Here is a 26,682-nt window from a genome sequence, read left to right as displayed (position 1 = left end):
GAAGTACAGTATGTTGTCATAGTTCGTCTGTGTTCGCATATGTATGTTTCAGCTAGCGGCGCTTGTGCACTGCTTAGTTGTTCGTCAGGACTGGGTTTATATGCTTAGGAAGTGGGATTACGCATTCAGTAGCGACGTTCTTTGTTTTTCGTGAGATCTTCTTGTTCAGTTCAGCTATTCAAACTCACCTAAGCCATGAGCTAACTAGCTTAGTTGAGTACTAATCTAAACTGACGTTTGCTAGATTTTCAGACTTTTTTTGTTTTTCATTGCACAATTCATGAGTCACGTGTTCTGCGTCATGCACGATTTCTTCCTTGAGCTGTGCGAGATCGTTCTCTAAAATTTCTGTACAGGCACCGTATGAGGCATTGCGCAAGGTTGTCGTCGCAGTAAAGAGTAAACCGGCACCACGCCAGTGCCTACACTGTAAACACAAATTAGCCCTTATGGGCGTTTTAACAGCTGACATGCCATTGTTCCCCCCAAGCTTAAGATAAGTACTTCTACGAGAAGCAGTAAAATAAGCTAGAACCAATATTTTACCCTTTACCTAATCTTCAGGGGCATTGCGGTTGTCGAATGGGGTTTTTTAAAAAAATAACGGTGGCGTACGGTAGATTGAGAATGTTTAAATACGCCCATATCTGACACGAGCAAAATAGAGAAAATATCTCAGCAGTGAGAATCAACGCTGTCTGCCCCAGGGACAATTTTTGTAGAATTTTTTTCTGCAGTCAGATTCGAAATATTCCGCGCAATGTGTGTCCGCGCGTTTTTTCTCTTCGGAGTAGCCGTGCCTTGGTGCTGCAGAGGACGCCGAAAGTCGAAACTACGCGCGGAGGAGCGCAGGACTTCGGAGCGCGCACGCGCGCTTTCAAAGTGAGCAAGCAGCAGCCATTACAAGCTACGGCGCATTCGTCTACCGTTCTTGATGTCTGTCACAGTTTTGAATCCCCAAGACACCACGGTAAGTGACTTTGAACGACCATTGCACGTTCTATGAGTGTGTATGTGTTCAAAGTGAGGAGACGCGCTGGTGTGACTTATTGTTAGTGCCCCTTCCATCGACCTGTTAGATAAGGAAACTGCTTTTTTGGATGGGTAAGATTTAGATAATGTGGCGCCACTGTGCATGGGTTATATAGGTGTATTTCCTGAAAATCAAGTTGTTGAATTTAGCGCATTGTGTTGTCGTCTCCCTTCCGTCCTTGTTTGCTGGCGCTAAATATGCTTTATTGAAGTCCTCAGTGCAACATGGCGTGACAGTTGGCTGTCCGGAACCATTTTGCACGATGACTGTGTTTCTTCAAGCTTTGTCGTATTTGAGACGACTTGAGTGCTTAGAGTGAAGCGAGAGTACATAAAAATCGTGATTTTAGATGATGATAGACTTTGTCGCGTCTTTAATTGAATGGCTGTGAGCGTGCGACCTGTTCCCGGATGCGCGAGCCATTTTTAGAAAAGTTACGTGCAGCGGGAGGTGAGCTAAACTTCGCCGCCTAACCACGGCCTGAAAATGTGGCGCCTCCTTAAGGTTTACTGCGGTGCGCAAATGTGCGCGTTTGTACAACGAGCACTTGAGCGAGAAGCGGCGGCGCTTCTTTGTCCGCGGTATATGCTAGCTGCCGCGTACGTGGCGCCAACCTCCTAGCTAGTACTGCACGGTTGTATGCAGTAGGTCGCTTACAAAGCACGCAATGTGCAGATTGGCCGCTGCGTTCAGTGATCTCGTCGGTGTCTCCTCGCGCCCACGCCGCTGATTGTGCAGGCCATGCGCGATCGCGGCGCGTAGCTTGGAGCGCCTGTGCCCATCGACTTTGGTCGGCGGGCGACAAATATGGGCGGCGCGTGTTATTAAATGCGTGTTGTGAGCTTCCAACGGCACTGCGGATCAACGCCGCACGAGCTGTCGATCAGAGTAATTGAGATGGTTGTGTAATGTCTTTAGGAAACTGTATAGTTAGCGTAGTGCTTGGCGGCGACAGGTGTTATGCTTCGGTTCTCATTACTGAATAGGCGGTCACTTGAGCCTCGGCGGCCGGAGCAGGTGAGTACCAGTGGTGCCCGCACCTCGGCGGGCAGAAAAATATGCGGTTGCGTGATGAGATATATCAATTTACGCGATAGCGGAGCCGGCGATAGGTCGTACGGGCGCGTCGCTCGGTGGCTGTGTTCTTCGCTTAGCCCGCTACTACGCGCCTCCGGTGCAACTACTATGCTATATCTATATAGTCGGTGCTTGTACAGTGTTGTTGTTCAACAGCCGCCTCTGTGCACTGGGCGCCTCGACTTGTTTGTTGTTTAATTATTTGGTGCTACGCCATTGGGTAGAAATATTCAGTTTTGATTTCTAGGTGCCAAATTCACACAAAAATGTTGCGCTTTTCAACTCAGGCTTATGTCGCACTTCACAGCGTCATACTATACTGCACGATTATTAATAAGAAAATTTCTGCTGCTCGTCAAAAAAAAAAAAAAAAGAAAGGCTGACCGATCAACCCATATCTGGAAGAAGAATTTGCTTGAAGTCCGCCATTGTGTATTATAACTTGGTGTTCAGTGTCTGTAACGCTCATTATTTATGCATCCTTTTGTCTGAAATAATTTGTATTAGAAGCCGTTTATTGTAGGGGATCAGTAAACATCTCATAGCTTAAGTGCATGAGTTGGGCAAAGATTTTATTTTGTGAAGAGCAAAGCCATTAAGATATAAAATTTTGGAAAGCTTAATTTAACAACAAGCTGAACATACAAAACTCCATGTAACAGCGGAAGTAATCCAAAATAAACTTCCGACAAGCTTTATCGGGTTCCATGTGATCATTGTATGTCTAATTTTTCTCCTTTGTTTCAGCGCTGTGGCTGCGGCTGCTTCATTGCCAGCTGTGAGGATGAAACTGCTTCATAGCCGGACATCAGCCTTCCCGCAGTTTCCCTTTTCAGCAACAGAGGCGTTGGTATGTACTTACCTAGAGTTTACTTTTTTTACCCTGTATGTCTTACGTGCAATGGCTAGTTTAGCGGCTTCAATTAGAGTGATTGGTGTGACACCTGTTCCATGGGACAATTTGGGCAGGTTCTCCCACGTAACTTTAGCAAACTTAAAGAATATGCAAATTCCACCTAGTTAGCCAGAACCCAGGTATTCTCGTTTGCTATCGCTTGGAAATACTTGGATTTCTTGCATTTCGCCGAATTACAAATTTGTCCTATTTACTCGTTTTCTCAAATATAGTTAGATGAAAAATGTCAATTCGAAAATTGTAGAGAAACATGAGAAATTCCCAGTGCAGCTTTCTGTGGCTCAATATGTGCTGCATATTGTGTTTTTAGAGCATGAAAGAAGCCCAAGAATGCCCGCAAAGTGCTTTGAGGAGCCAGTCTTGTGGCAGTTTTGCGTGTATTCGAGGGCTTGCCCTGAATACAAATGCCCTGTATAGGCATGTGTGTTCCAGTAAAAAAAAATACTGAAGGAGCCCAACATGCCGTATTTGAGGACAAGTGTATCATGTAAATTACTATGTGAGAATAAAATAAAAGACTGAAACAACAAGACTCTACAGTAGAAGTGTGCAGGTGTGTGCATCAGCATAACGACGAAAACCCCGTGCAAGCTCATAAATATATTACTTAGGTTCGTTTCTGTCACATTATTGTAATTGTTCTCTATCACATTATTACTGCAAAAATGTGCTGGGTAGTACTGCACGATTAAAACACAGTTCAAATACATCATTTGCTTGTACCTTCACATCCAAAGCAACATAGAGAGGAATGGTTAAAAATTTGCTTTGCTCCTCTGACCTTCTGATTGGGTCCTTCTCATGTTTGCTGAGCTTCCTAAAAAAGTATCATAGACACCTTCCAGGTTTTACAGGCAGCTTGAGCACATTGTGTCAGATTGTGGAGAAGCCGAAGAGTTCGCAGTGTCTATAGTGGTGTCCGGTAAATGCAAGTTTCTTGCATGATGCATTGTGCTTATTACCAATTAGATTAAGCTATCATTCTAGCGAAATACTTGTTTTCCAGATATGTCATTTAATGTGTGTTCAAAGAACCACCCTTTTTAAAAGAGTTGCTCATTCTCTAAGTCTACTGTTTGGTGTTGTAAAATGGATGTACGTTGGACAGCATAGTCCTTAGTCCATAGTCCAGCATAGGCATAGGACAGCCTTGAGCTGAAGTAGTATTGGTCATTTGCATGCATATAAAATAGCATTAAGACAAATGTGAAAAGACGAGGGATAACACGATACAGCCATGTAGCAAAATTTACACGTAAGCAAATTGTTTCATGCAATTCCTAGGAATCTAACCAAAACAATAAGAATGTGCTTAAATGAAAAACAATACCTATGCTTCAGGTGCATGGCCCTTTGCCACCATGTGCCATACAGTTCATTATTGAACACTACAGAACTATTTGCCCAATTTACGTCTAACGTCTCTGAATTCGAATACGTTCATTGATTGCACTATGAAGGCTTAGGCAGTGTCTTGAATAAATGCCAGAATTAAATTTATAGTTGTAGCCGCCCTATTTGTGATAAAAAAAGAGCATTTGGAACCAGGTGACTGTTATGCAGTATGCTAAGTGTGCGTATTAGAACAGTCACTTTTATTTTGATTGTAAACGTGTATAAATTATGTATCTACACATCTTAAAGCCATGGACTGCACAATCTTTATCGAAGGTGTTATTTTGGGAATCTAGGTTTTTCTGTAAGCATTGTCTAGAATTAGCAGTACATTAAGGTGCAGTGAAGTCAAGAGAAAAACTTTGTTAACAAAATGTTTAATGTGCATCCTTTTGAGTATTAAGCACATTTGGGTGACTTTACAGCCTACAGTAAAACGCGAATGGGAACTGAGGTGCTTGACTTTTGTTCATTATTACCATATGGCACCACCAAACAATGCAGACAAAAAAAAAAGAGGAAGAGAAGTGAAGCGGACCAAAGGGCAACTCGCTCCTGATGGAAGCTGCATTCCCATCTGCATGATACATGCAATCTGAGTTATAGCAGCAGCCCTTCACCTGTTCACTTTGTTGCACATTTGTGTTGTGTGTGTACTATGTCTGGCCCTGGAATTGTTAGGCAGTGCCACTCGTGCCCTTGATGCCGCGTGCAACACATTCTTCTAACCACAAGTGTCATGTATTATGTGAAGCTACGTTCTGTTGAATTCATGTAATCCACAAAATTTACACTTGAAGCGATGCGCCCTGCTTGCCACCATTGCCAGGAGTAGCACTGGGTGACAGTCCCAGGGCGAGACTTTAACCTTGCTCAGCTATTATGCAAAACTATTTTTATACAGCTGTGGTAATTATTATACGTGTTAAAAGCCTCACAGAATAATATTCTTAATCCGCTTCTTACAATGATCGTTATTTTGCTTTAACTCAGGATGCCTTTCTACCTGCGCGGCATTCTGTGGCGGACAACTCCAACAATCTCAGCGGATTCGTTGCACGGGTATGTTCTTTTGTGATTATCAATGCAGACATTTTTGTAGTTTATGTTTGATGTAAATGCAGAGCTGAAATAAAAACAGGTTAAAAGAGAGCTGACAGGCACTGTCACTAAACGTTTGTCAGGAAGGAAAATCTTTGTTACAAGTTGTCACTATAGCAACACAAGAGAGTGTGCACATCAGAACCTCAGTGCCTAACGACCAACATCATTGTACCGTAGAAGAATCCAGAACATACGAAAACCTGTACTAAACTAGGGACTTATCAAAACGTTATGAGAAGGTCAATTTCTTAAGAGTAACAATTTGTGTTTTGAAGGCTTAAAATATTTGTTGGGTTACTCTGCCGCCTTGCTTGAACTCAAATGACGTGTCCTGCAAAACAGTTTGTATTCGCATTTGATGCAATCTGCAGCAAAATGTGAGCAAAGGGATGCGATACTCGAAGGGCCTAGTATTGAAGTAGCAACCAGTCTGCCCTGTGTACTGCATCCCTAGGGAAAAAAATGTACACTGCACCACAGGGACACGCAACGAACTTTATTCCATGAGCATTTTATTTGTACACAGTGCTTGTGCAGGACTGGTCAGCTGGCTGTTTTCTCGCCACTGAAACAACTACGTACATCAAGAGTGTAATAGGAAGCCACTATCTTTTTCAGTCAGGGAAATAGTTCATAAACATGTGGGATTTCCACGAACAAAATTTTGTTTGCCACACTTTGCTTCGTCGTTTCTTGCCCTCCTGCATGAATAGCTGCTTCGATGGCTGGCTGAAACGACAGTGGTAGCCTAGTAGGTGGCCTTGCAAAGTTATTATTTTGATTTTTAAGAGTCAGCTTGCCTTGGCCAATGCTGTACGGACACGTCAAAAGGCACGGGATTATTGACAGGGTTAGAATGACTTCGAAAGAAATTTGTGAGGTTCTTTAATTTACCTCTGTCTGCTGAGACCAAATCATGTCAGCTTTAATGAAGCAATGTTCAGGTTCGAAAACTGCAAGAGTGTGTGGATACTCAAACACCAGCATTGCTTCAGCTAGCTGAAGTGCCTTCATGACATCAAGGTAGAAGCAAAAGGCTTGGCAAAGGAAAGGTTGGTCGACAAAGGGCTCTTGGTGGTAATTATGTAGGTTCATGGGCTATCGCCTTGAGTAAGAAAATGTGTTCCCGGTACAGTACGAACATAGTGTTAATGCTCAAGAACGAACTGGCACCATCTGCTTAGCACTACACAAGCACGTGCACAGAAAAGGTATGCCTGTTGACCTTGAGGGCCACCACTGGAGAGATCGACTGCTATCGCTAGGACATAGAATGTGACATCACGACTAGAGTTCACACTTTTGCTGCAGCTCGCTGGCTGGGCAATTGACGCCTTGATTGTAGGGTTGCACATAATCTTTCAATCGCAAGGCGGCAATTTAGTTGCCAACTCCTACAGCATGGTTCGCTGCTCAGTACTGCAGTGCCGGACATTTTCAACGAAGCCTGGTGCGAGTTCTCATACATAGCCCAAGTTCAAGCCACCGCTATATGCTTAGTTGATAAACTCACTGAAAGCGAAATAATATGGTCATCCAAAGAGTCATGCAAGCGATGCACACAGGGCTTGTAGCGTGCTCACTTGGTATGGCATCAGTCAAAACACCCTGTGCAGAGATGCTGGCAGAAGTGTGGCAGAAGTGTGGATTCAGGAGACAAAAATATAGGCTGTTGAAATTCCACATTTAATAGGCCAATAATAAATCACCATTCAGCAATAACTCTGGCAAAAGGAACACGGCGCTCTTCCCACGACAATGTTCTGAAAACAGTACTGTTATTGTAGCACAATTGCCTATAGCTCTTTTATGAATGATCATGCCAACTGAATAACCAATATAAATGCATCAAGTTGCTCCCATGAAAGCCATTTCTTGCGCTACACACCGGAGTGGGATGTAAGATCTAAGTTGTTTTGTAACCAAGACGCCTACATGCAATGCTGAAAACATGTAAACACTTCGAAGTAACTGTGATTAAACTGCTGCCGTGATTAAACCACTCAATAACCTGATTAACACTAAACAGCCGGTATCACACAATGCTGTTTTCTATGCCACGGGAAGATTCTAGCAGATGGGCACCACAATGTCTTCTTGAGGCCGATACAGATTCAGGGTGCCAGCAAGCATGCACTAAAGATTTTTCCAGGTGCATTGATTTAGCCTACCACTTTTGTTTTTCTTGGTGGCACAGTCATATTGTGGGAACAATTTTCTGCCTGAATATTTATCGCACGGAGCACTGCAGCCAGCTAAAGCGAGCTTCTTGTTCACACCTTGCCGCAGATGTAGACGTGACCCATTTTTCTGGGCACATTTATTGGGTTCAGGAAACAGTACTGAGTAAGCTAAAAACTTCATTTGTTCTGAATCTAAGGCGGGTGCCAGGTGTTAGCCATTGTTTTAAAAATTTTACCCAACCGGGAAACAATCTTTTGTGAAACTTTTTTCTCATATCAGCTTAATACAGTCCCTGGGTTAGAATGGGTTCATGTGCTTTGGCTCTTTAAAAGGTCGTTTTCCTTTTGAGTGTGTTCCAGTCGCAAGGAAGTTGCGGCTATATTTTGATTTCAGGGACCCTACATGTGACATTACACAATTCCTTCACATGTGGCAACCAAGCTTATTTTTTAAACACATGCCTTTCTTTCAGCATGAAAAGGAAATCTTAGATGATACATGACCAAAATAACTGCTTATGCATTTGTACGATATTCCAACTGAGAGGGGTGAATAGTAGTAAAATGTTCTAGACTTTCATAATTTTTTTACCATGAATACAAAATTTCTTAATAAAAATGGAGCCAATTCACTTTTTGCACTAGCCTATAACAAAGACAAAAAATGAGAAACTGAGCTTTAAAGGGGGCTCTCAGAGGAGCCCACTCTGTGCGTGTCTTCTTTTCTAGAGCAGCTGAGCTGAGCACCCGGTTCTAGAGGTGATCTGCTGCGTGTGGAAAGAGTAGACGTGCAGACGTGGCATGACATGATGTGCATAGTCTTCCCGTGTGTTTAGTACTGGAGGTTGCATAATCTAAAGTTAGAGTTGCTTCAGTGGAGGTTGCATAATCAGAAGATTCAAAGTTGCATTGAAGCGAGAGACAGAGCATTCGCCCCCGCTGCGGCCACTTTTAATGATCGCGTCGTCCCACTGCGTGTGACAGTATCAGTGAGGGCAGAGTGGATGCGAAAGCAGAGCTAGGTTGGCTTCATGCTACTTATGTGAAGGTATCGTTGACACACCATGAAAGCACACCTTAAATCACCGACTCGAATTCAAAAAAAAAATTTTTTTTCATTCAGGTTTGCTTTTTCTGACTGCGGCCCCTTCTCTGTGAAAACAATCAGTTTGCAAATGTATTTGACTAAAAGGTGAAATCTCAGTACAACAACCCAAATTGCTGATTTTAGTGGATTCGGTATGTCGGTGTCTACCTGTACATACCTCCACAAAAAGCCGACTATCGTCTGCTCACACTGTACCATGCCCACCCATGTAGGAATAAAGTTAATTTTGGTTGGCCACCATGCTTATCGGTGTAGTAGCCGTGGTGTGTCCACCCTTATACATTTCGTCGGCTACCCGAAAGCCTCAAAGAACAGCTGTATTTTGCTTATGTGCATTCACTACTGGAATAAGCATGTGTTTGCTAGGATCCCCATACTATTGAGTTAGCTGGCATGCTTTAAAAAGGCTCAAAATATGGCAGTTGGATTTGTAATAGGAAGTCATACTAAAAGGCTTTGTATTACAAAAAGTTAGATTAGCCTGCAATGGCAGGATATAACAGACCAGAAAATGGCTTCAATTACAATTATTTCGCAGCGTATACTGTTCTAAACATGTGGAGATAGAGAAATTCATATTAGGCTAACGTACCTCACAAGAAAGAGGTGACACTAAGAAAATTTATTTATTTCCTCTTACTTATAGGTGATGCCTCACATTATGTTTTTCCTTAGACAAAAGGGACTGCAATGTTCTTCCGCCTGCAAATGTTTGCATAGTTGCCAAAGATAATTCCCTCCCTGCTTTGAGTGCCTGATCTGAGTGTAAGTTACTTTACACAGAACATGTATCCCCGACTTCAATGCCAGTACAGGCGAAGCAGGTACTAAATAAATGCCCACAAAAGGATTTTGGAGCGAGAAAAATGGCACGTGCAATAAAGATATGCCTAGATGTGCCGTCGGTGTCGCTGTCAAACGAGCAATTGGGATATTGAGGGACTGAGCGAAATAAATAAATGCGTGCTTGCCTAAGTATGGCTCTAATATGCATCTTGATTGTGAGTTATCTAAAAAAGACAATTTTGTTTTCTTTGTTTTGTTCTTTTTCTTTGAAGGTGTACTGTTTCCTTTATTTACTTTCGTTTGGGTTGTCGTAGCTATATCATGTGCACATGTGAACAATAACGCCATATTGAAGTTAGTGGTTGTGGGTATTTCTCAGTTGCCTGTCCTTTGTTCAAGATGTGTGGTAAAGTCAATAGAGCAACAACCAGTACAAACCTGTGTGTTGAATTTGTTTTCTTGTTTTAATACGAAAGATCTGACTGGCTATGGGCCCCCCGCAGGGGCGTCTGCGTCAGCAGGCGTTTGGGGTGTTGCGATACCACGTACCCGAGCACACGAGGGTTGGACTCTCCCGCGTGTAGCCGTGCGCGGCTTAGCCGTATCCGGGGAAAGGGGGATCCTGGAGGTTGAGCCGATGCCGGGTGTTCGGACCTTTAAGGCCCCCCCGGCGGAAGCAACACGCCTCTTTGACCTCTACTTCACGTAGACGGCACCCCCGTACTGACCCACCCGGGGGAAATGGGTAGTTGCCTTTTCCTCTCTCTCTCTCCCTCCAGCCTTCGTCTTTCTCTTACTTTTCCATCTTTCCTGTCTTCTCCTAGCTTCCGTTTACTGCCAGTATTTCCAGGCAGCAAGGGTTAACCTTGTGTGAATAACCAACCTAGGTTATCTCATATTTGGTTATAGTGATAACGTACAGCTGGCGTTTGCAGGACCTGTTTTTACAGTCCCTGTAACGTCCCCTTGTTGGGCTCCATGGTGGGTGACTGGCGTTATTGCCGAAAATTAGTTCTCCTATGGCAAATTCCTTCCCACCCCTCCTTGATCGCCGTCAGAAAAGAGGGCGCACCGAAGATGTATTCAAGTTCTTTGGTCGTGAAAGACCCAACTTCCCATGATTTCATGTGATTCACTCGGAAAAGTCTGCCTCACAAGTGCGCACAATCTCCCCATTTCTAGTTTCAAAGTCCTTAACTGAGGCGCTTGGTCAAGGTTACAAGGCAACAAGGATGGCAAGTGGAGATCTCCTCTTGGAGCTCCAGAATCTGAAACAATATGGAAAGCTACCCAGTCTCGTGTCATTTGGGGACGTTCAAGTGACAGTGACTCCGCACCGAACTATGAACACTACCCGCGGCGTTGTCTCAGACGATGACTTGCTTCACCTGACGGACGCAGAGTTCTTGGAGGGCTTTAGTGAGCAGAATGTTGTCAATGTTAGAAGAATAAAGATGAGGCGCGATGGTAAAGAGATTGCAACCAAACACCTAATACTCACCTTCAATTCAAGGGTCCTACCCGCGTCAATCGAGGCCGGGTACATAAAGCTCCGTGTTAGGCCGTACGTGCCAAATCCATTGCGATGTTTCAAGTGCCAGCGCTTCGGCCACAGTTCGCAGAGCTGCTGCGGCCGCCACACATGTGCGAAATGCAGTGCCCACGAACACACCACTGAAGCTTGTGCGAACGCTCTCCACTGTGTAAACTGTGATGGGGAGCACGCCGCGTACTCGCGGTCGTGCCCTACCTGGAAAAAAGAAAAGGAAATTGTTACAATCAAAGTCAAGGAAAACATAACTTTCAAGGAGGCACGGAGGCGGGTATCACACCTGCCCAATAAAACCTTTGCAGATGTGGCACGTCAGGGGGCAGCGTCATAACGGCCGCCGGCGGCTGTCCGACCCGCAAGCAGCGAGTCGGCAGTTACGCCATCCGCCCCCGCGGCGGTTGCAGCTAGCGCTGCTCCGTCAACCGAGAAAAAGGGATCATCGACCCCGAAGGTGGGCGCAGCCGAGGCTGCCTCAACCTCCCAGGTCCCTTCTAGCGCTGGCAACGGCCGGCGCAGCCAAATCCCCCAGGGAGCCCCATCGACCTCCGGGCTGGTGGGCGCAGGGGTCTTGCCCTCCAAGGCGGGACCCTCTCGGGAAACTTCTCGCTCGCAAGAGCACGTGTCCGGCGCCTCACAAGAGGCAATGGACACTACACCTATCCTCAAGGCGCACCAGGCGCCTAAGGAGCGGCGAGGTTCCCTCGAACGCTTCAAAAAGAGCAAAACCCTGGTTACAGGGTCTCGAAAGTGCTCCGTAATCGAAGACATCCCTTCCGTTACCGTAAACACAGCACCAATATAATTTAAAATATGGATACACAAATCATTCAATGGAATGTCAGAGGTCTACTTAGGAATCTTGATGATGTTCAAGAACTCATCCATAAACACAATGCAAAAGTGCTGTGTTTACAGGAAACACACTTGAAATCAAAATACACAAGCTTTCTTCGACAGTATGTTACATTTCGCAAAGATCGCGATGATGCTGTCGCATCATCGGGCGGTGTTGCAATTATAATTCAAAAAAGCATAGCCTGTCAACGTGTACAGCTACGAACGGCCCTTGAGGCAGTGGCGGTTCTAGCTATTCTGCTAAACAAACATCACTATTTGCTCACTTTATATACCCCCACATTATAAACTAAGCAAACAAGAATTTCAGTCCTTATATATGAATTGCCAGAACCCTATGTTGTTCTTGGCGATTTCAATGCGCATAACTACCTGTGGGGCGACTCTCGTATAGATGCGCGAGGACGTCTTGTCGAACAGTTCCTTTTTTCTTCTGGTGCGTGTCTGTTGAATAAGAAGCAACACACATATTACTCTCTAGCAAACAGAACCTATTCTTCCATAGGTCTTAGCATAGTCTCCCCGCCTGTACTGCCTGAACTTGAATGGGAAGTTACCGACAACCCTTACGGCAGCGACCACTTCCCTATACTGCTAAGATCACTTAAAGAAAACGAATATCCACCACACGCTCCTAGGTGGAAGAATGAGACAGCTGATTGGGAGAAATTTCGATTTCTTACTAGTATCTCATGGGCTGACCTGTCTTCGTTAGGAATTGATGCTGCAGTCGAGTTCTTTACAGCCTTCATAATAGATGTCGCATCTAAATGCATATCAGAAGTAAAAGGCTTGGCCTGCAAACGGCGTGTCCCGTGGTGGAACGACGATTGTAGTATGGCTCGTAAAAAACAGAACAGGGCGTGGGGGTTGCTACGCGCTTCTCCCACTGCGGAGAATCTTAGCAACTATAAAAAAGTAAAATCCCAAGGCAGGCGAACCCGCCCACAGGCCAGACGAGAGAGTTGGCAGAAGTTTCTATCGAGTATTAACTCGTTCAGAGATGAGGCCAAAGCCTGGAACAGGGTCAATAGTATAAGAGGGCGACCAGCATACTCACTCCCTTTGGTAAACACACAAGGCGATACCCTACAAGACCAGGCGGACTCACTTGGAGAGCACTTTGAGAGCGTGTCAAGTGCCAACCATTACTCGCAATCCTTTCTGAAATATAAGCAAATAGAAGAATGTAAGCCACTCATGAGAAAATGTCAAGAGAATGAACCATACAACTGCCCTTTTAGCATTGCCGAGTTGAGAGCTGCCTTGAGCGCATGCAAGAGCTCTGCACCGGGATCTGACAGAATCATGTATGAAATGATCAAAAACTTACATAAAGACACCCAAGTTACACTAGTCACAATTTACAACACCATCTGGGCTGCGGGATACCTCCCCACTGCATGGAAAGAAGCCATTGTGATCCCGGTTTTGAAACAAGGCAAAGATCCTTCCTCAGTGGCAAGTTACCGCCCGATAGCCCTGACAAGTTGCCTTTGTAAGGTATTTGAAAAAATGATCAATCGCCGTCTCGTGCATCTCCTAGAGTCCAGCAAAATGCTTGACCCATTTCAATGCGGTTTTCGGGAAGGGCGATCTACAACCGACCATCTTGTGCGCATCGAAGCGAGCATTCGCGATGCCTTCGTGCACAAGCAATCTTTCTTATCTGTATTTCTGGATATGGAAAAAGCGTACGACACAACCTGGCGGTACGGAATCCTGCGCGATCTTTCCGCGCTAGGCATCCGCGGCAATATGTTAAATATTATAGAGAGCTACCTAGAGAACCGTACATTTCGAGTGAAAATAGGTGCTGCACTGCCGCGTACATTTATACAGGTAACTGGTGTACCCCAGGGTGGCGTACTCAGCTGCATGCTCTTTGTCGTAAAGATGAACACGGTTCGTGCATCTTTACCACCAGCTATTTTCTATTCCGTCTACGTAGACGATAGACAAATAGGTTTCAAATCCTGCAACCTCACAGTCTGCGAGAGACAGGTACAGCATGGTTTGAACAAGGTGTCACAGTGGGCAGAGAAAAACGGATTTATAATCAATCCTCACAAGAGTTCTTGTGTTCTGTTTACATGAAAGAGAGGCCTGGTTCTGGATCCTTGCTTAGAACTGTGTGGACAACAGATACCTGTAAACAAACAACACAAATTTCTAGGTGTTATACTTGACAATAGACTCAATTTCATCCCACACATTAAACATCTTAAAGAAAAATGTCTCAAAACAATGAACCTAATGAAACTTCTATCCCAGACTACGTGGGGTAGCGACAGGACATGCCTAATGAATCTCTATAAGAGCCTGATTCGGTCACGATTAGATTATGGCGCCGTGATCTATCATTCTGCCGCCCCGAGCGCGCTAAAGATGCTAGATCCGGTCCACCATCTAGGAATCCGCTTAGCCACGGGCGCTTTCAGAACAAGTCCCATTGAAAGTTTATACGTAGAATCAAATGAGTGGTCACTTCATCTGCAGAGAACATACATCAGCCGAACATATTTTCTGAAAGTGCACTCTAATCCTCAACATCCGTCTTTTAATACCGCTAATGATATGACATGTTCTACACTCTTTCAGAATCGTCCCTCCGTAAGACAACCTTTCTCGATGCGTGTGAGGGAGCTTAGTGTTGAAATGGATGTCCCAATCCTCAAACATCGCCTAATGCCTCCAGCTCAGCTGCTACCTCCTTGGGAGTGGCAGATGATACAATGCGATATATCTTTCATGCAAGTTACAAAACACACTCCAGAGATTGAAATACAAATGCATTTCCGGGAACTCCAATACAAACACTCCTGCACGGAGTTCTACACAAACGCGTCGAAGTCACGCGAGGGGGTGTCCTGTGCAGCCGTCGGCCCATCCTTCTCGGAATCCGATGTACTGCATCCGGAAACAAGCATCTTTACAGCTGAGGCCTACGCACTGTTGTCGGCTGTAAAGTATATAAAGAAATCAAAACTCGAGAAATCAGTTATATATACGGACTCCCTAAGTGCTGTGAAGGCCTTAAGGTCATTTTCTAAGCACAAAAATCCAGTAATCAATGAACTCTATTCCGTCCTATGTAAAACGTATATATGTAACCAGCATGTCATCATATGCTGGGTGCCGGGTCATAGGGGCATCGAAGGCAATGTTCTGGCGGACCAGATGGCCACATCAATCGCATCGTATTCTGTAAATCCTACCGCAGCAGTCCCTGTCACAGATCTGAGGCCCTACTTGCGCAGAAAATTGCGAAACTACTGGCAACGCTCATGGGACATGGAAACAAATAATAAATTGCACATAATAAAGCCACAATTAGGGTTCTGGCCCTCTGCAACAAAATCACGCCGAACAGATGTCGTATTGTGCCATCTAAGAATAGGACACACATTTGGCACCCACAATTTTTTACTGACTGGAAATGAACCCCCAACCTGTGGGAGATGCGGGGAGAGGCTGACCGTCCTCCATGTCCTCCTGGAGTGTCGGAAAGCCGAATCTGACAGAAAGAAACATTTTCCGTTAGCATACCGGCAGCACATTCCCCTTCATCCTGTAATGTTACTCGGCCCAGAACCGCTCTTTGACACTAACGCAGTTCTAGACTTCCTGAAAGATGTTGTGTTACATGTAATTAGCCCTATACGTTCATAGCGTTTCCTCTCTCCAGAGGATGCCGCTGTGAAAGCTATTTCGTATAGCACATGCCTCTCGGCCCTTGCGTTTCAAGGGCTCTGGCGAGGCACTAGTGCTCTAAGACAATTTTAGCATCTCGCATATTTTATACAATGCATCATTCTTTTTAATGCATTCTAGTGATCATAGTACATGTCATTATTCATTGCCATAATTTTATTACGTGTAATTTTTATGCAATTTACACAAACTCTTTTAGGCTCCTTTACAGCCACGTCACATTAAATTCACAGAGCCCATCACACCACGACATATACATTACCACAAGCATGGCGCTCTTTGGCCATACCTGGCCCTTGCGCCATTAAACCTCAAACATCATCATCATCATGGTTATGTGCCAAAATATACAATGCGATTATGAAAAAAAAGTTTATCAGAACATCCCATTTGTTTTAATGATAATTAGCCTATTTAAATTACAGAACCCACAAGTGGCATCTAGATTTAAATAGAACTAATCTTTGGTGACCCTTAGTTCGGAACAGGTGAGAGCAGTGCTAAACAGACAGAGCGAGTCCATATAGAAAAATCGCTTGGTGCACTGTGCACAGACTGATAAGTGATATGTTTTTGCAGCAGAGAAGCAATTAAATATGCAGTAACCCTTTGTAACGCATGAAAGTAACGCACGGAAGCACATAAAGAGGCAGCAGGTGGTCGCACACAAATGTGCCATGGTTGTACGTTTGTCAACAAGCATGCCATTTTCATGTAACTTCAAAAAACAGATGCTGCACTGACACGTTTGCCTTTTTGTTATCTTGTGGGATTTCAGTATTTTCTGGGTTAATTGTTGCTGCTTTCGCTAATAAGTTTGACCTGTGAAATTAACGCCATCATCTGCACTGCTTACATTGTATGTACCCTAATCGTCACATTATAGTGGTGCTCAAACATGAAGGCTCTCCTTCAAATATAGACTTGTCTGGTCTACATATGCTTTTCTTCATGCCAAAGGAATAAAATGTACCATGTTTGTGTGAGAAGGAAAGAGACAGACTGGTGTTTATTATTGGACAAATATCTAGGCTTAGTTGCCATAACATCTTCGCATTATTTCAACAAATTATTTGGTCTAGTTCTGTAACATTCATACTCTCGCTTATCCACTTAGGTATAGGGGAAAAAGGCGAAAAAGTAAAGCATTGCAGTAGATTTAGCTCAATTCTCTTGATTACCGTTACCTTTTTGGCTTGGCAGCGTTTCTTTTTGGAAAAGCATACGTACAAAAGCACGTTTTGACCAAATAGGCTGATGTTTGCCAGGCTTTGCGAGCACCACTATAACGTGACAAAAGCAGTGTGTGGCCATTTGGTTATAGAAATTCTGGTGTAATGACACCACAGAAAGCAAACGAAGATATGTACACATATGGGGACACAGACACCGGATCTCACTTCAAGCTTTAAAATAAGGAAACAGGCAATATTTAATAACAGGTGGAGATATGATCTGATGATATCTGTCAAAGCAAATTCCTCGTGCAGTGCAACTAATGGATCACTGATACCTTTGCCATTCTTCTTAAATGTTGCAAGCCACAATTACCTCGAACGTTGTCAGGCCATGATACTTGGATACAATGAAGGTTTTGTGGAACACAGGACCGCAGTCACATTATTTGCAGTGTTTAGCAATGTGTGATGGAGGGTTGCTTCACAACCCAGATGACCTTTACTCCCTCAATCTCCTTGATTTCACATTAGCAGAGCATCCCATCTGTCCGATGTAGGCATGACCTTATGATGGCAGCAGACTACACTACGCTTGCGTTCTTGCTCAGTGGATGCATATTTGGCCTCTCTCTTTTGTTCTAACATTGAAAAACTCTCCTAACAAGGGTTTGAGAAAGAAAATGATTTGCACAACTAAATTATGAACAAACACGGAATATAATGAATGAGATGTGTGAAGTAAAAAAGCCGTCGTAGTTATTTTGTATGCTTTTGTTATTTCCATGCGTAATATTTAGCTGGTACATAAGGTAAATTTTTTGGTATTAAGCTTGTGAAGAAAGATTTGCTCTGATGCGAGTAAAAAGACTGAAGCCAGGAAAACAAATACTTTATTGTGTGTGGCACAATTTGCAGGCGGCGCACTGTGCAACGGATGTTATGTAGAGTCTGCCATTCCAATCCTGTCGTGCCTCTATTGCATAGAGATACATTGTATTACTTTGAAATTGGGGCTATTGAAGTTGACAACTCTCATTCGCACACTCTGATGCACTGCTAAATAGATGGGTTCATTCCTCTGTTCTTGAAAACGCGTAGTAGCCAGAAATTATGACCAGACGTATGTAAGATAACTAAGCTTTGGAAGATTCCCACGAAAAGTACATTAATCATTCTCAGTTACATTGCATGCAAACTTTTTTTTTAATGAACGGTGTCACTTCATGTCACTACGTGTTGGATATGATGACTGTTTTTCTTATTAAAGCTAGAGTTAAGGTTAGGCGCTTGTGCCCTGCATGACTTTCGCTTTGTTTGCTTCTGTGGTGCCATTACGCCAGAATAAATCCATGACTGGAGCTGCCAGTCCATGCAGTTATACTACATTGTGCTCAGTACGGCTGGCGGCCTGGATTTGATGAGTGCGAAGTTATACTAGGAACTTCCGAAGGGTAGAATTTTGTATCAGATGGTGGTCCATATTACAGTATGGTGAAGCGTATGGAACAGTGTGAGGAGAGACAGATGGGACAAGTGCTACTGACAAGTGTGAAAATTTACTCCAAAGTTCGCTGCAGCAGCACAATGCGTGCATTTTCCTGCTGCAGCGAAATTTGCCAATGTTCATAGTGGTCACCCGAGCTTGTCCCATCTGCATTACACTTCACCGTACTCTAATGGCAGTAACAAAAGCAACCAACTGACCTGCTCAATAATCAAAGACCACAGAATTTCCAAATTGTAGAAGAAATGATTCAGTGTAGCACCTGTTTTCTTAACTGACAAGTAAATGGCACACTTTTCTATAAGCCGATGACCAGATGCATTTTCCATTCATATACATTATTTTATGCAACTGCTTCCTGCTTCTTAGGTGTTTTATTGCTTTTAGGAAGCATTCCAAAGTACTTAAGTGTTTGTTCTAAAGTTAAATCAATTGTCTGCCTGCACTATGAGTCATTACTCTATAAGCCCTTAGTTTGTCAGTGTCCTTGGCGCTGTTCCCACCTAAATATGAATAACCAAATAACCGTTTTTTAAATCTTCATATGTATTTCATTAGAAAAATTTTCTCAATTTTAGGAAGAAGTCCGGCTTGCTCCAAGCTTAGTGTGAAATGAAGAATTGGCACTCCAGATACATTCATGCTTGCTTGTCGTCATAGCCAGTCGGTTAGCTTAATGTTTGGTTCTTCGTATTGAATTCTCAAGAAAGGTACGAACTCTGTAATTCATTGAAAACAAATGTTTGCACTTGTAGACACAGCCACGCACAAAGTCCTTGAGCTCATTGATATTTTTTAAAAGAAAGTGCAGCTTCTGTGTGCAGCAATAGGCTGAATAAGACGAGGGTAAATAGAAAGATGCCGACATTAGTCATCAAGAGTTGTCGAACAAGGGGCGTCTTATTCTGGAGCCAACATTTTTCCAAGGGAATCCAATGGATCTAGCCTGAGACTTTTCGTTGTTCAACCTGGCAAGTCTCCTTGTGGAAACATTTCACGTCATCCGTTCCACCACCCTCGACCAACAATATACTAATACACTTGGAAGCCCATGGCAAGGTAGCAAATTCCCATTCGAAGAAAGTAAATGTAGTATGCACCCTGGAAGGTAGCAGGAACAGTATTTTATTTACGTGAATGAAATGCAGGTTTACTTTCCAGTTACTTTATTTTGATCTCCATTCTATAATTGGAAAGCATGGTTACTCAGAGAGAAGAATAAGCTCACACAATGTTACTCCTTTGTGTCTGTTAAATCTGTCCTGGTTGCTGCACTACCAGTGCTGTCTGCAATTGCATAGGAGTGTTTTGAGTATTCGCCCCGATTGAAAAGAATAGCTACCTCAGAATGTCTGTTGATGATTTGCAGCTCAAATTTTATATCTATGCCGTGACTGCGATGCTATGCGCTTTTTAAATAAGAGCGATGTGCTATTTCAAGTGCGATCAAATGCAATCTGAAATGACCTCAACTTGGGGGACGGCATTATTGGAGGCCAATGTGAGAAGGGCTATTTGATTTCTGAAAACAAGGCACTTAAACATGAGAAAGCATGACTAATTTTATCTAAAGTTGCTGCTATTGGATATGATCAGGGAAGGTATTTGTTCGTGGCATTTGCAACATGTTACATTGCTGGCTTTATATCTTGCACTGGGTACAATGAAATCTCGCTGCTTGCACAATATTCAACTAAACATTGTAGCCATGCTAAAGTGTACGTGCAGAACACAACTCATCCACTATTATAAACTACAGTGGAATCTATATAAGTGCAAATCGCTTAAAGGAAACCACACGTTAAACAGAACACCGTTCTCATGGTTGGCTGGTTGGCTGTCTGCAATGTCTCTCAGTAAATATAACTTCTAGTAAACAGAACCAATTTCCCTGTTCCTTGAGCTTCCGTTGAAAGGGCATACACTAAAAATATAGAGGGGACCTTGTTTGGAACTTTCACAAATCTAGTCGTAAACAAAACTGCATTTTAATGGGAGCGAAATGCAAAAACACCCATGTACTTAGATAAGGGGCAGGTTAAGGAACCCCAGGTTGTCGAAATCAATCCGGGGTTACTACGGCATGCCTCATGATCAGCCGGTGGTTTTGCTTGTAAAATACAATAATTTAATTTTTAATGGCTGGCTCGGAATACAGCGCAATAATTACAATAAATTATTTGGCTCATTTGTGTGATGATTCTGAATTTACTAATTTAGTACCTCGGTATTTATCATCATGATTTTGTGCTAGTCCATGCAAAATACCACTGATCTGTCTCGTTATACAAGCCACTGTTAATTTGGCGTGGCTTAGTCTTGAAAGCTGAACATATAGTTGATGAAAAAGTATGGAATGTCAGTGCAAAGTAAGAGTTAAACACGTGGTTGTATATTTACAGGTCAATATGAAACAAGAGAAGATTTATCATTTCTTTCATTTCCTAACGTCATTGTGTTAGGACATGCAGAATACTTGTTACGGCCATGTTTACAGTGTACAGTGCTCTTTTTTTAAATCTCGACAATTGTCTTACTGGGGCAAAAATGCGCTTTCTTTCGGGCCAGAAAGTTAACATATTATATTTATTACATTTTGTGTCTATTAATGTTTCTTCTCTATCAGTGTGTGTCTCGTGTAATTTTGCTTTCAGCAAGTAGCACCTGCTCTCGAAGGCGTTTGCTGGCCTCGGAGGCACTGCCGATAACTAGCATTTTCGCGAGGACGACTGTATGACAGCACAAGCTTTGCAGGGAGGGGTTCTGTGAGCAGTGAAAAGAAAAAAATGAAGAAGTGCGCCGACGGGGTCATTCGTCAATTGACCACGTGTGCGCGTGACTTGGGCAATTTAGCGGTGTCCCTTTGACGTCGATTGGAACACGTGTGGCGAGCACGCGGCGAAATGCTTCGTGGCGGACGGAATAGTGGCAGACGGAATACCGCAGGCCAAAGTATCGGACGCCGGCCTTCGCTCCGAGCAGGTGCAACGCCTGCTCGGGTGGTCAGCTCTTAGATCACCCGCGTGCGATATTTCGGTCTGCGGTGTTCCGTAAGCGCGTGACCCTGTGCCACCAAGCATTTCGCTACGTGCTTTCCGCTCCTAAACTAATATGCCTTTGATTCCTTCGTAATACTCTCGTTTTACCTCCCATTTAAATGGCAGGGAAGTGGGCATGGTGCGGTACTCTCGTTGTATGCCGAAATAATGCTCACCTCAATGCGAGTTTTATCGGACGCCCTTTCAATGAGAGTAAAACACCTACAAAAGGGAATGCGCTGGAGGACAAGCGAAGAACGCCCATCTGGGTGTTTTTCTGTTTGCCTTATAGTTACATACGCAGTCAATAGACAGCCATTATGTATAATGAACGAAAGGGCGAATTGAACGCATCAAACTGTAAAAAATAAAAAACATCCCAGTTGACAAAGACAACAGAAATTTCTGTTGCAACTACAGAAATTGTAGTTGGGACGACAGACATTTCTGCTGTACGATAGTAGTTCCTGACGTTTCTGTAGTTGCGACAAAAAATCTGCTGTCTTTTTCAACTGGCATGTTCCTTATCTTTTGCAGTTTTATGCGTTCCGTGCACTGATTCCCTCTATTTCGCACATTTCTGACCTTATGACAGAAATTCTGAAGTCACACCAGAAACACTCTGTCGCGACGACCAAGAGTTCTGAAGCTGTCCCGACAAAAACTGTAATGGAGTCGCAACAACCGCTTTCTATCGTGACAGCGATTCTGACGTTACGACAGAAATTCCGGCATCGCAACAGAAACATTCGCTCCCGACGACTAAGAATCCTGAAGTCGCAACAACAACTTTCTATCGCAACAGGAACTCTGTCGCGACTACACATTTTCTGTCGTGGCGTTAGAGATGTGCCATTTTCTGTCACAGCGACACAAGTTCTGACACCGCGACAGTAGCGCTTTCCATTACGACGCTTTAAAATTGTATGTCTTGTTCGCATCGGTGGTGTTCACTGTACTTTTCTCTTGCGTGATATTCAATCGTGCATCTCTAAAGCCGGCAATGCTGATAGCACCGACACCGATATTAAAGTCGACGTGGCCGATTGTTACAATTGTGCCGTGACGACGAGGCAGAAGCCACGCCCAAACAACCTCTTCAAAATAGGCCGCTGATCGAGATAATACCATCTGCGGTAATGGCTGCGTATCTGTTTTGTTTTATTTGGTAGGATGTGGCACACAGGCCTACCGACTTACATCTGCCGTTACGCTGACACGTTAGTTAATTTTACAGAAATACTGCATAAGCTTTGTTGCAAAGCGCAAAAAAATTTTTTTGGTTTGTTCCACAAAGTTTCGTGATACACTGCCTTGCTCGGGTCTCAGAATTCTGGCACAGCGCTGCCATGAGCAACCAGTATGCTGTGATAATGAACACTCATCCACGAATGTTTATGTAGCTATTTTGCATTGAACACACGAATTATATGCACGATCTTAAGTGTAAAGAGTGAGAGACAGCTGTCGAAATGAGCAGAAGCAACCCTGCGTCCCCGGTCACCATTGTCTATTTCTGAATTTCTTATTTCACATTTATATCGTAAAGGAAAATCGATGCTCTAGCACTCCGCGATGTACTTGTCGTTGGTAACAAGACTTTTGCTCTTCTAGAAATGCGCCAGCTGACGCGGTGAAGTGAAAGCGCATTTTCGCTCTCAATATGCAAATGCAAACATCAACGAAGACTGAGATTCTTACTGTTGACACAGCCAATATGTAAGCGTATCATGTTCAGCGGGTGCAGCGTTAAGATACTGGATTCGGGATCCTCAGGTCGCAAGTCCAAATCCGCGGCGGGCAACGTTTTATATTTTTGTTGTTTGTAATAACAAATTTACATAGCCTTAAAGTGGTCTCTGTCAATTTTTAATTAAATATTGATCAAGAACTACAGAACGTCCCACTACAGGCAACAGACGTCAGACAACGGAACGTCAGAAAGGGAACGTCCGAAATAACGACAGACTGAAATTTCCTGTTGTGTTTTTCATCTGGGATCCCGCCGTTTTTCATTGTTATGCAGTACAATATGAATTTCTGGGCTGACATCATTGATAAGGTTTTGTTTCCGTGACGATGAAATCCAGAAGAGCGTTCCATAACCGATGGGCACGAGGAAGCGTGACCATTTGAATGCAGAAGTATTCTCACAGATGCGTATAAAGCTAAGGCGATAATGCATTCTGCGTGATGTGCAAGATATGATTTGCAGCCGTAAAAAAAGATTACGTAGCAGCACGAATGTCCTTGTTTAGTAATGATGAAAGTAGAAAATCACGGCGACTACCTGCGGTACGAAATAAAGTATCAAATTTTATTAGTGAGATACTTGAACCATATTTATAGCTACGTGATTTAAAACCCGCCACCTTATTCATAACACATTCTAGTAAGCTGATTAGGTTGGTATATTCAAGCGAAGTGCCTTATGCAACCCTTGTAGGTATGACGAACTACTATGCGGACAATAACTACAATTTTATAACTTTGTTACAGATAAAACCTGAACATGCAATGTTAGCTTGCAGCGATCGTCTCTAAAGCACACCATTCATTTAGTGAAATGATAAATCATATTTATCGGATTTATGGGTTAATTTTATTTCCTTCGATTTAGCGACTGGGTATGTGTGTTTACCCAATCGTGCTTATCTTTTAGGTTGGGCGTGTGCCGCCTACGTTACCTACAAAGAACCTGTTCATTTGATCTACATTTAGAGATATCTCTAAGTGAAACCAGTGTGCTAAATGGAAGAGAAATGCTGAAATGTAGCCATAATAATAATATTTGCAATTAAATTTAACGGGAAATATTACGTGCAGAATGCTGGCATTTGTATTTGTTCTTCGGTTGCACCTATTCTCTGCGACATACCTTTATCAGTGTTCGATCAGCGGGTTCAAGAACGAATTTCTCGTCACCAAGTGTCGCACATTTTCCGATATGTAGACGATAGCCTAGTCTTACTTCATCTGCCCACAGAGGATAAACTTGTTAATGACGTTAATTTCATTCTAGATATATTTGAATCCGCCTCTGGAGGTCTCACCATCACCCATGCCATGGGCAGTGACAACTGCGTACAGTTCATGAGCCTAAAACTAAATTTCGCCGCTAAACACTTCTGTTGGTCTTACAATCTGAACATACAGTCAATTGGGCGGTGCTGTTGCTGTAGCACCATGTTGGAGAGAATGGCTGTTAGTATACATTGTATGTGTCCATGTCCTTCGGAAGTTATTTTGTTTTGAAGCCATGTACGGAGCAGAGAAGGCAGATTTTGGCTGCAAGATTTGAGAGCTAGCGTTGCGAATTTGCAACATAGAGGAAGAAGGCAGCTTGTCATGCTAGTCGGGCGACAAGAAAGCGAATATGAGAAAGCAGGATAAGAGAAAACGTGTAAAAGATGCGCTAGCGGAAGGAGTAACTACGTTGAAGGCCTTCAATGTGGAACCCCCTACAACTCAGGTAATCAGCCTTGTTTCCTTGACAGAACAATCACGACCAGAGGCCGGCTGCATCATTTTGCGAAATGTGCAACTGGTCCTTTCACTTTCGTTGCATCTACCTGATTCGCTGCCCACGTCGCACATTAGTCGATGACCATCATGCCATATCCTATAGAATGCATTGATATATTGCACTGGCAATCCATCCGGCGAGGTATATGCAATACCAAAGAAGTTCTTTGTAATGGTAGCCATATGACGTTGATATCTTGGGTCTGGCACTTCTGCCACCAGTTCCATGCATGTATCGAGGAACTCTATCGCATATCAACGTGATTTGCAGGATGTTACGAAATCAATTAACCAATCACTTTACTGCCACGTCAATAAAAAGCACAGCGCATGAAACCCAAAAGCTCGACTGAGCATGAAAATGCTGCTACGCCCACCAGCAGTACAGCACCTCGGTACAAGGAACACTACAATAAGCTGGCGTAATTCTGCGTATACAGGCAGACGTACAGTATAGTCACCATGAGCATGCGTATGTACCAGGATGATAGAAGGAAGGCAAAACAAGAATACCATTAATAAAAGTTCATACACAACCTGCTTGCAATAAAACATTGTGGTGCACTGGAAGTACAGTTGAATTACGTTGGAATGTCAAGATGGTTTTCTGCAAGTTTTAAAACAGAAGGAAGCATGAACCAGTAAATATGAGCACTGTAATTATTATGTCTTTCATCACATGTCGAATACAGAATAGTACGCTATGTGAATTCGGCAATGTAAATAAATGCGATGTTTTTTTTTTTGCTCACTGCGTTCCTAACTTCATAATACTAGTTAACCTCAAATACTGCAATCAGTTTTCGGTCACGTTCGCTGCAGAGGCAAGAATTCTTAAACGATTCGATTTAGAACACAGACAAACTATTTTTGAGGCGAGAATATTTATCTTTCTCAGAAAAAGAGATGTGTTTTGTCCCAGTGCGATAGTTGAAGTGTGCCATCCGAGGAATTCCTAATAGTTTGCTGAAATGTACACAAGGTCAACTTTCTAATGGTCATAGCGTAATTATTTCTGAATAGTTACACACATAAACGCAAACCTCACAGCGGAAGAGCGCCGCTGTCATTCCCTTATTAAAGGGTCATTTATGAGGAAGGTAACGGTTGCACCGTCGGTCGAGCATTAGGCGACCATCTTATAAAGCCACGATTGCACTATCTTCAATATTGCCCAACGTTGAGGTGCAAGCAGTCAAAACACTCTTGGATGAGCGTCTACTAATGGTATGACTGTGGCGTTCTTCTGATGTTCTGTTTCAGTTTTTTTATAGAAATGTCCAGCAATAATTAGGCTGTACAAATTACGCCCCTCACTCCATAATAACTTGCGGAGACGGTTAGGAGGCCCTCCTGATGCGCGCTTCAGTTATCTTACTGGATAAATCTGCTAAAAATTTTTGTTTTCAAAAAAGGAGATATTATTTGCAATGTCATTTTTTTTACATATTACATCAACTTGTTTGTTCTGCGTCTCGTTTAATGATCGTAATCGAGATAAAAACATTACGTAACCTGACCTTTTTATTTCGGGCATTTTCAACGCATATTCTGACACACCGTGTACACATGAAATGGGCAAGTTATGTCACATAGGATGGTACCGTATACGCTATGCAATAAGTTACCTCACGATCACCACGCAGCCATCGTTGGTTAATGTAGCCACGCTTAAACTTGTACCTGCCATTCGTTCCTCCAGTCCCCCCGATTC

At 43.3% G+C, this 26,682-nt stretch overlaps 1 protein-coding gene across 6 annotated transcripts in view; it reads left to right on the top strand.

Annotated features, from left to right (window-relative positions):
* The window catches only part of LOC126527811 (uncharacterized), a 91,892-nt gene that overhangs the window by 20,719 nt on the left and 44,491 nt on the right, over positions 1-26,682 (top strand). For 4 of the 6 annotated variants that reach the window (XM_072284214.1, XM_072284216.1, XM_072284215.1 and 1 more), the window contains 3 exons: positions 795-970; positions 2,858-2,956; positions 5,415-5,483. In XM_072284214.1, the coding sequence (XP_072140315.1) occupies positions 2,895-2,956; positions 5,415-5,483 (131 nt within the window). In that variant the 5' untranslated portion in view covers positions 795-970; positions 2,858-2,894. Of the gene's footprint in view, positions 1-794; positions 971-2,857; positions 2,961-5,414; positions 5,484-26,682 lie in introns of all 6 variants that reach the window. The other 2 variants (XR_011890024.1, XM_072284218.1) reach the window with 1 other exon arrangement.

Source organism: Dermacentor andersoni, chromosome 9 (assembly GCF_023375885.2).
Source record: "Dermacentor andersoni chromosome 9, qqDerAnde1_hic_scaffold, whole genome shotgun sequence".
NCBI classification, from domain to species: domain Eukaryota; kingdom Metazoa; phylum Arthropoda; class Arachnida; order Ixodida; family Ixodidae; genus Dermacentor; species Dermacentor andersoni.
Note: the sequence above shows the minus strand (reverse complement) of the source record. Positions and strands in the feature narration are given on the sequence as shown.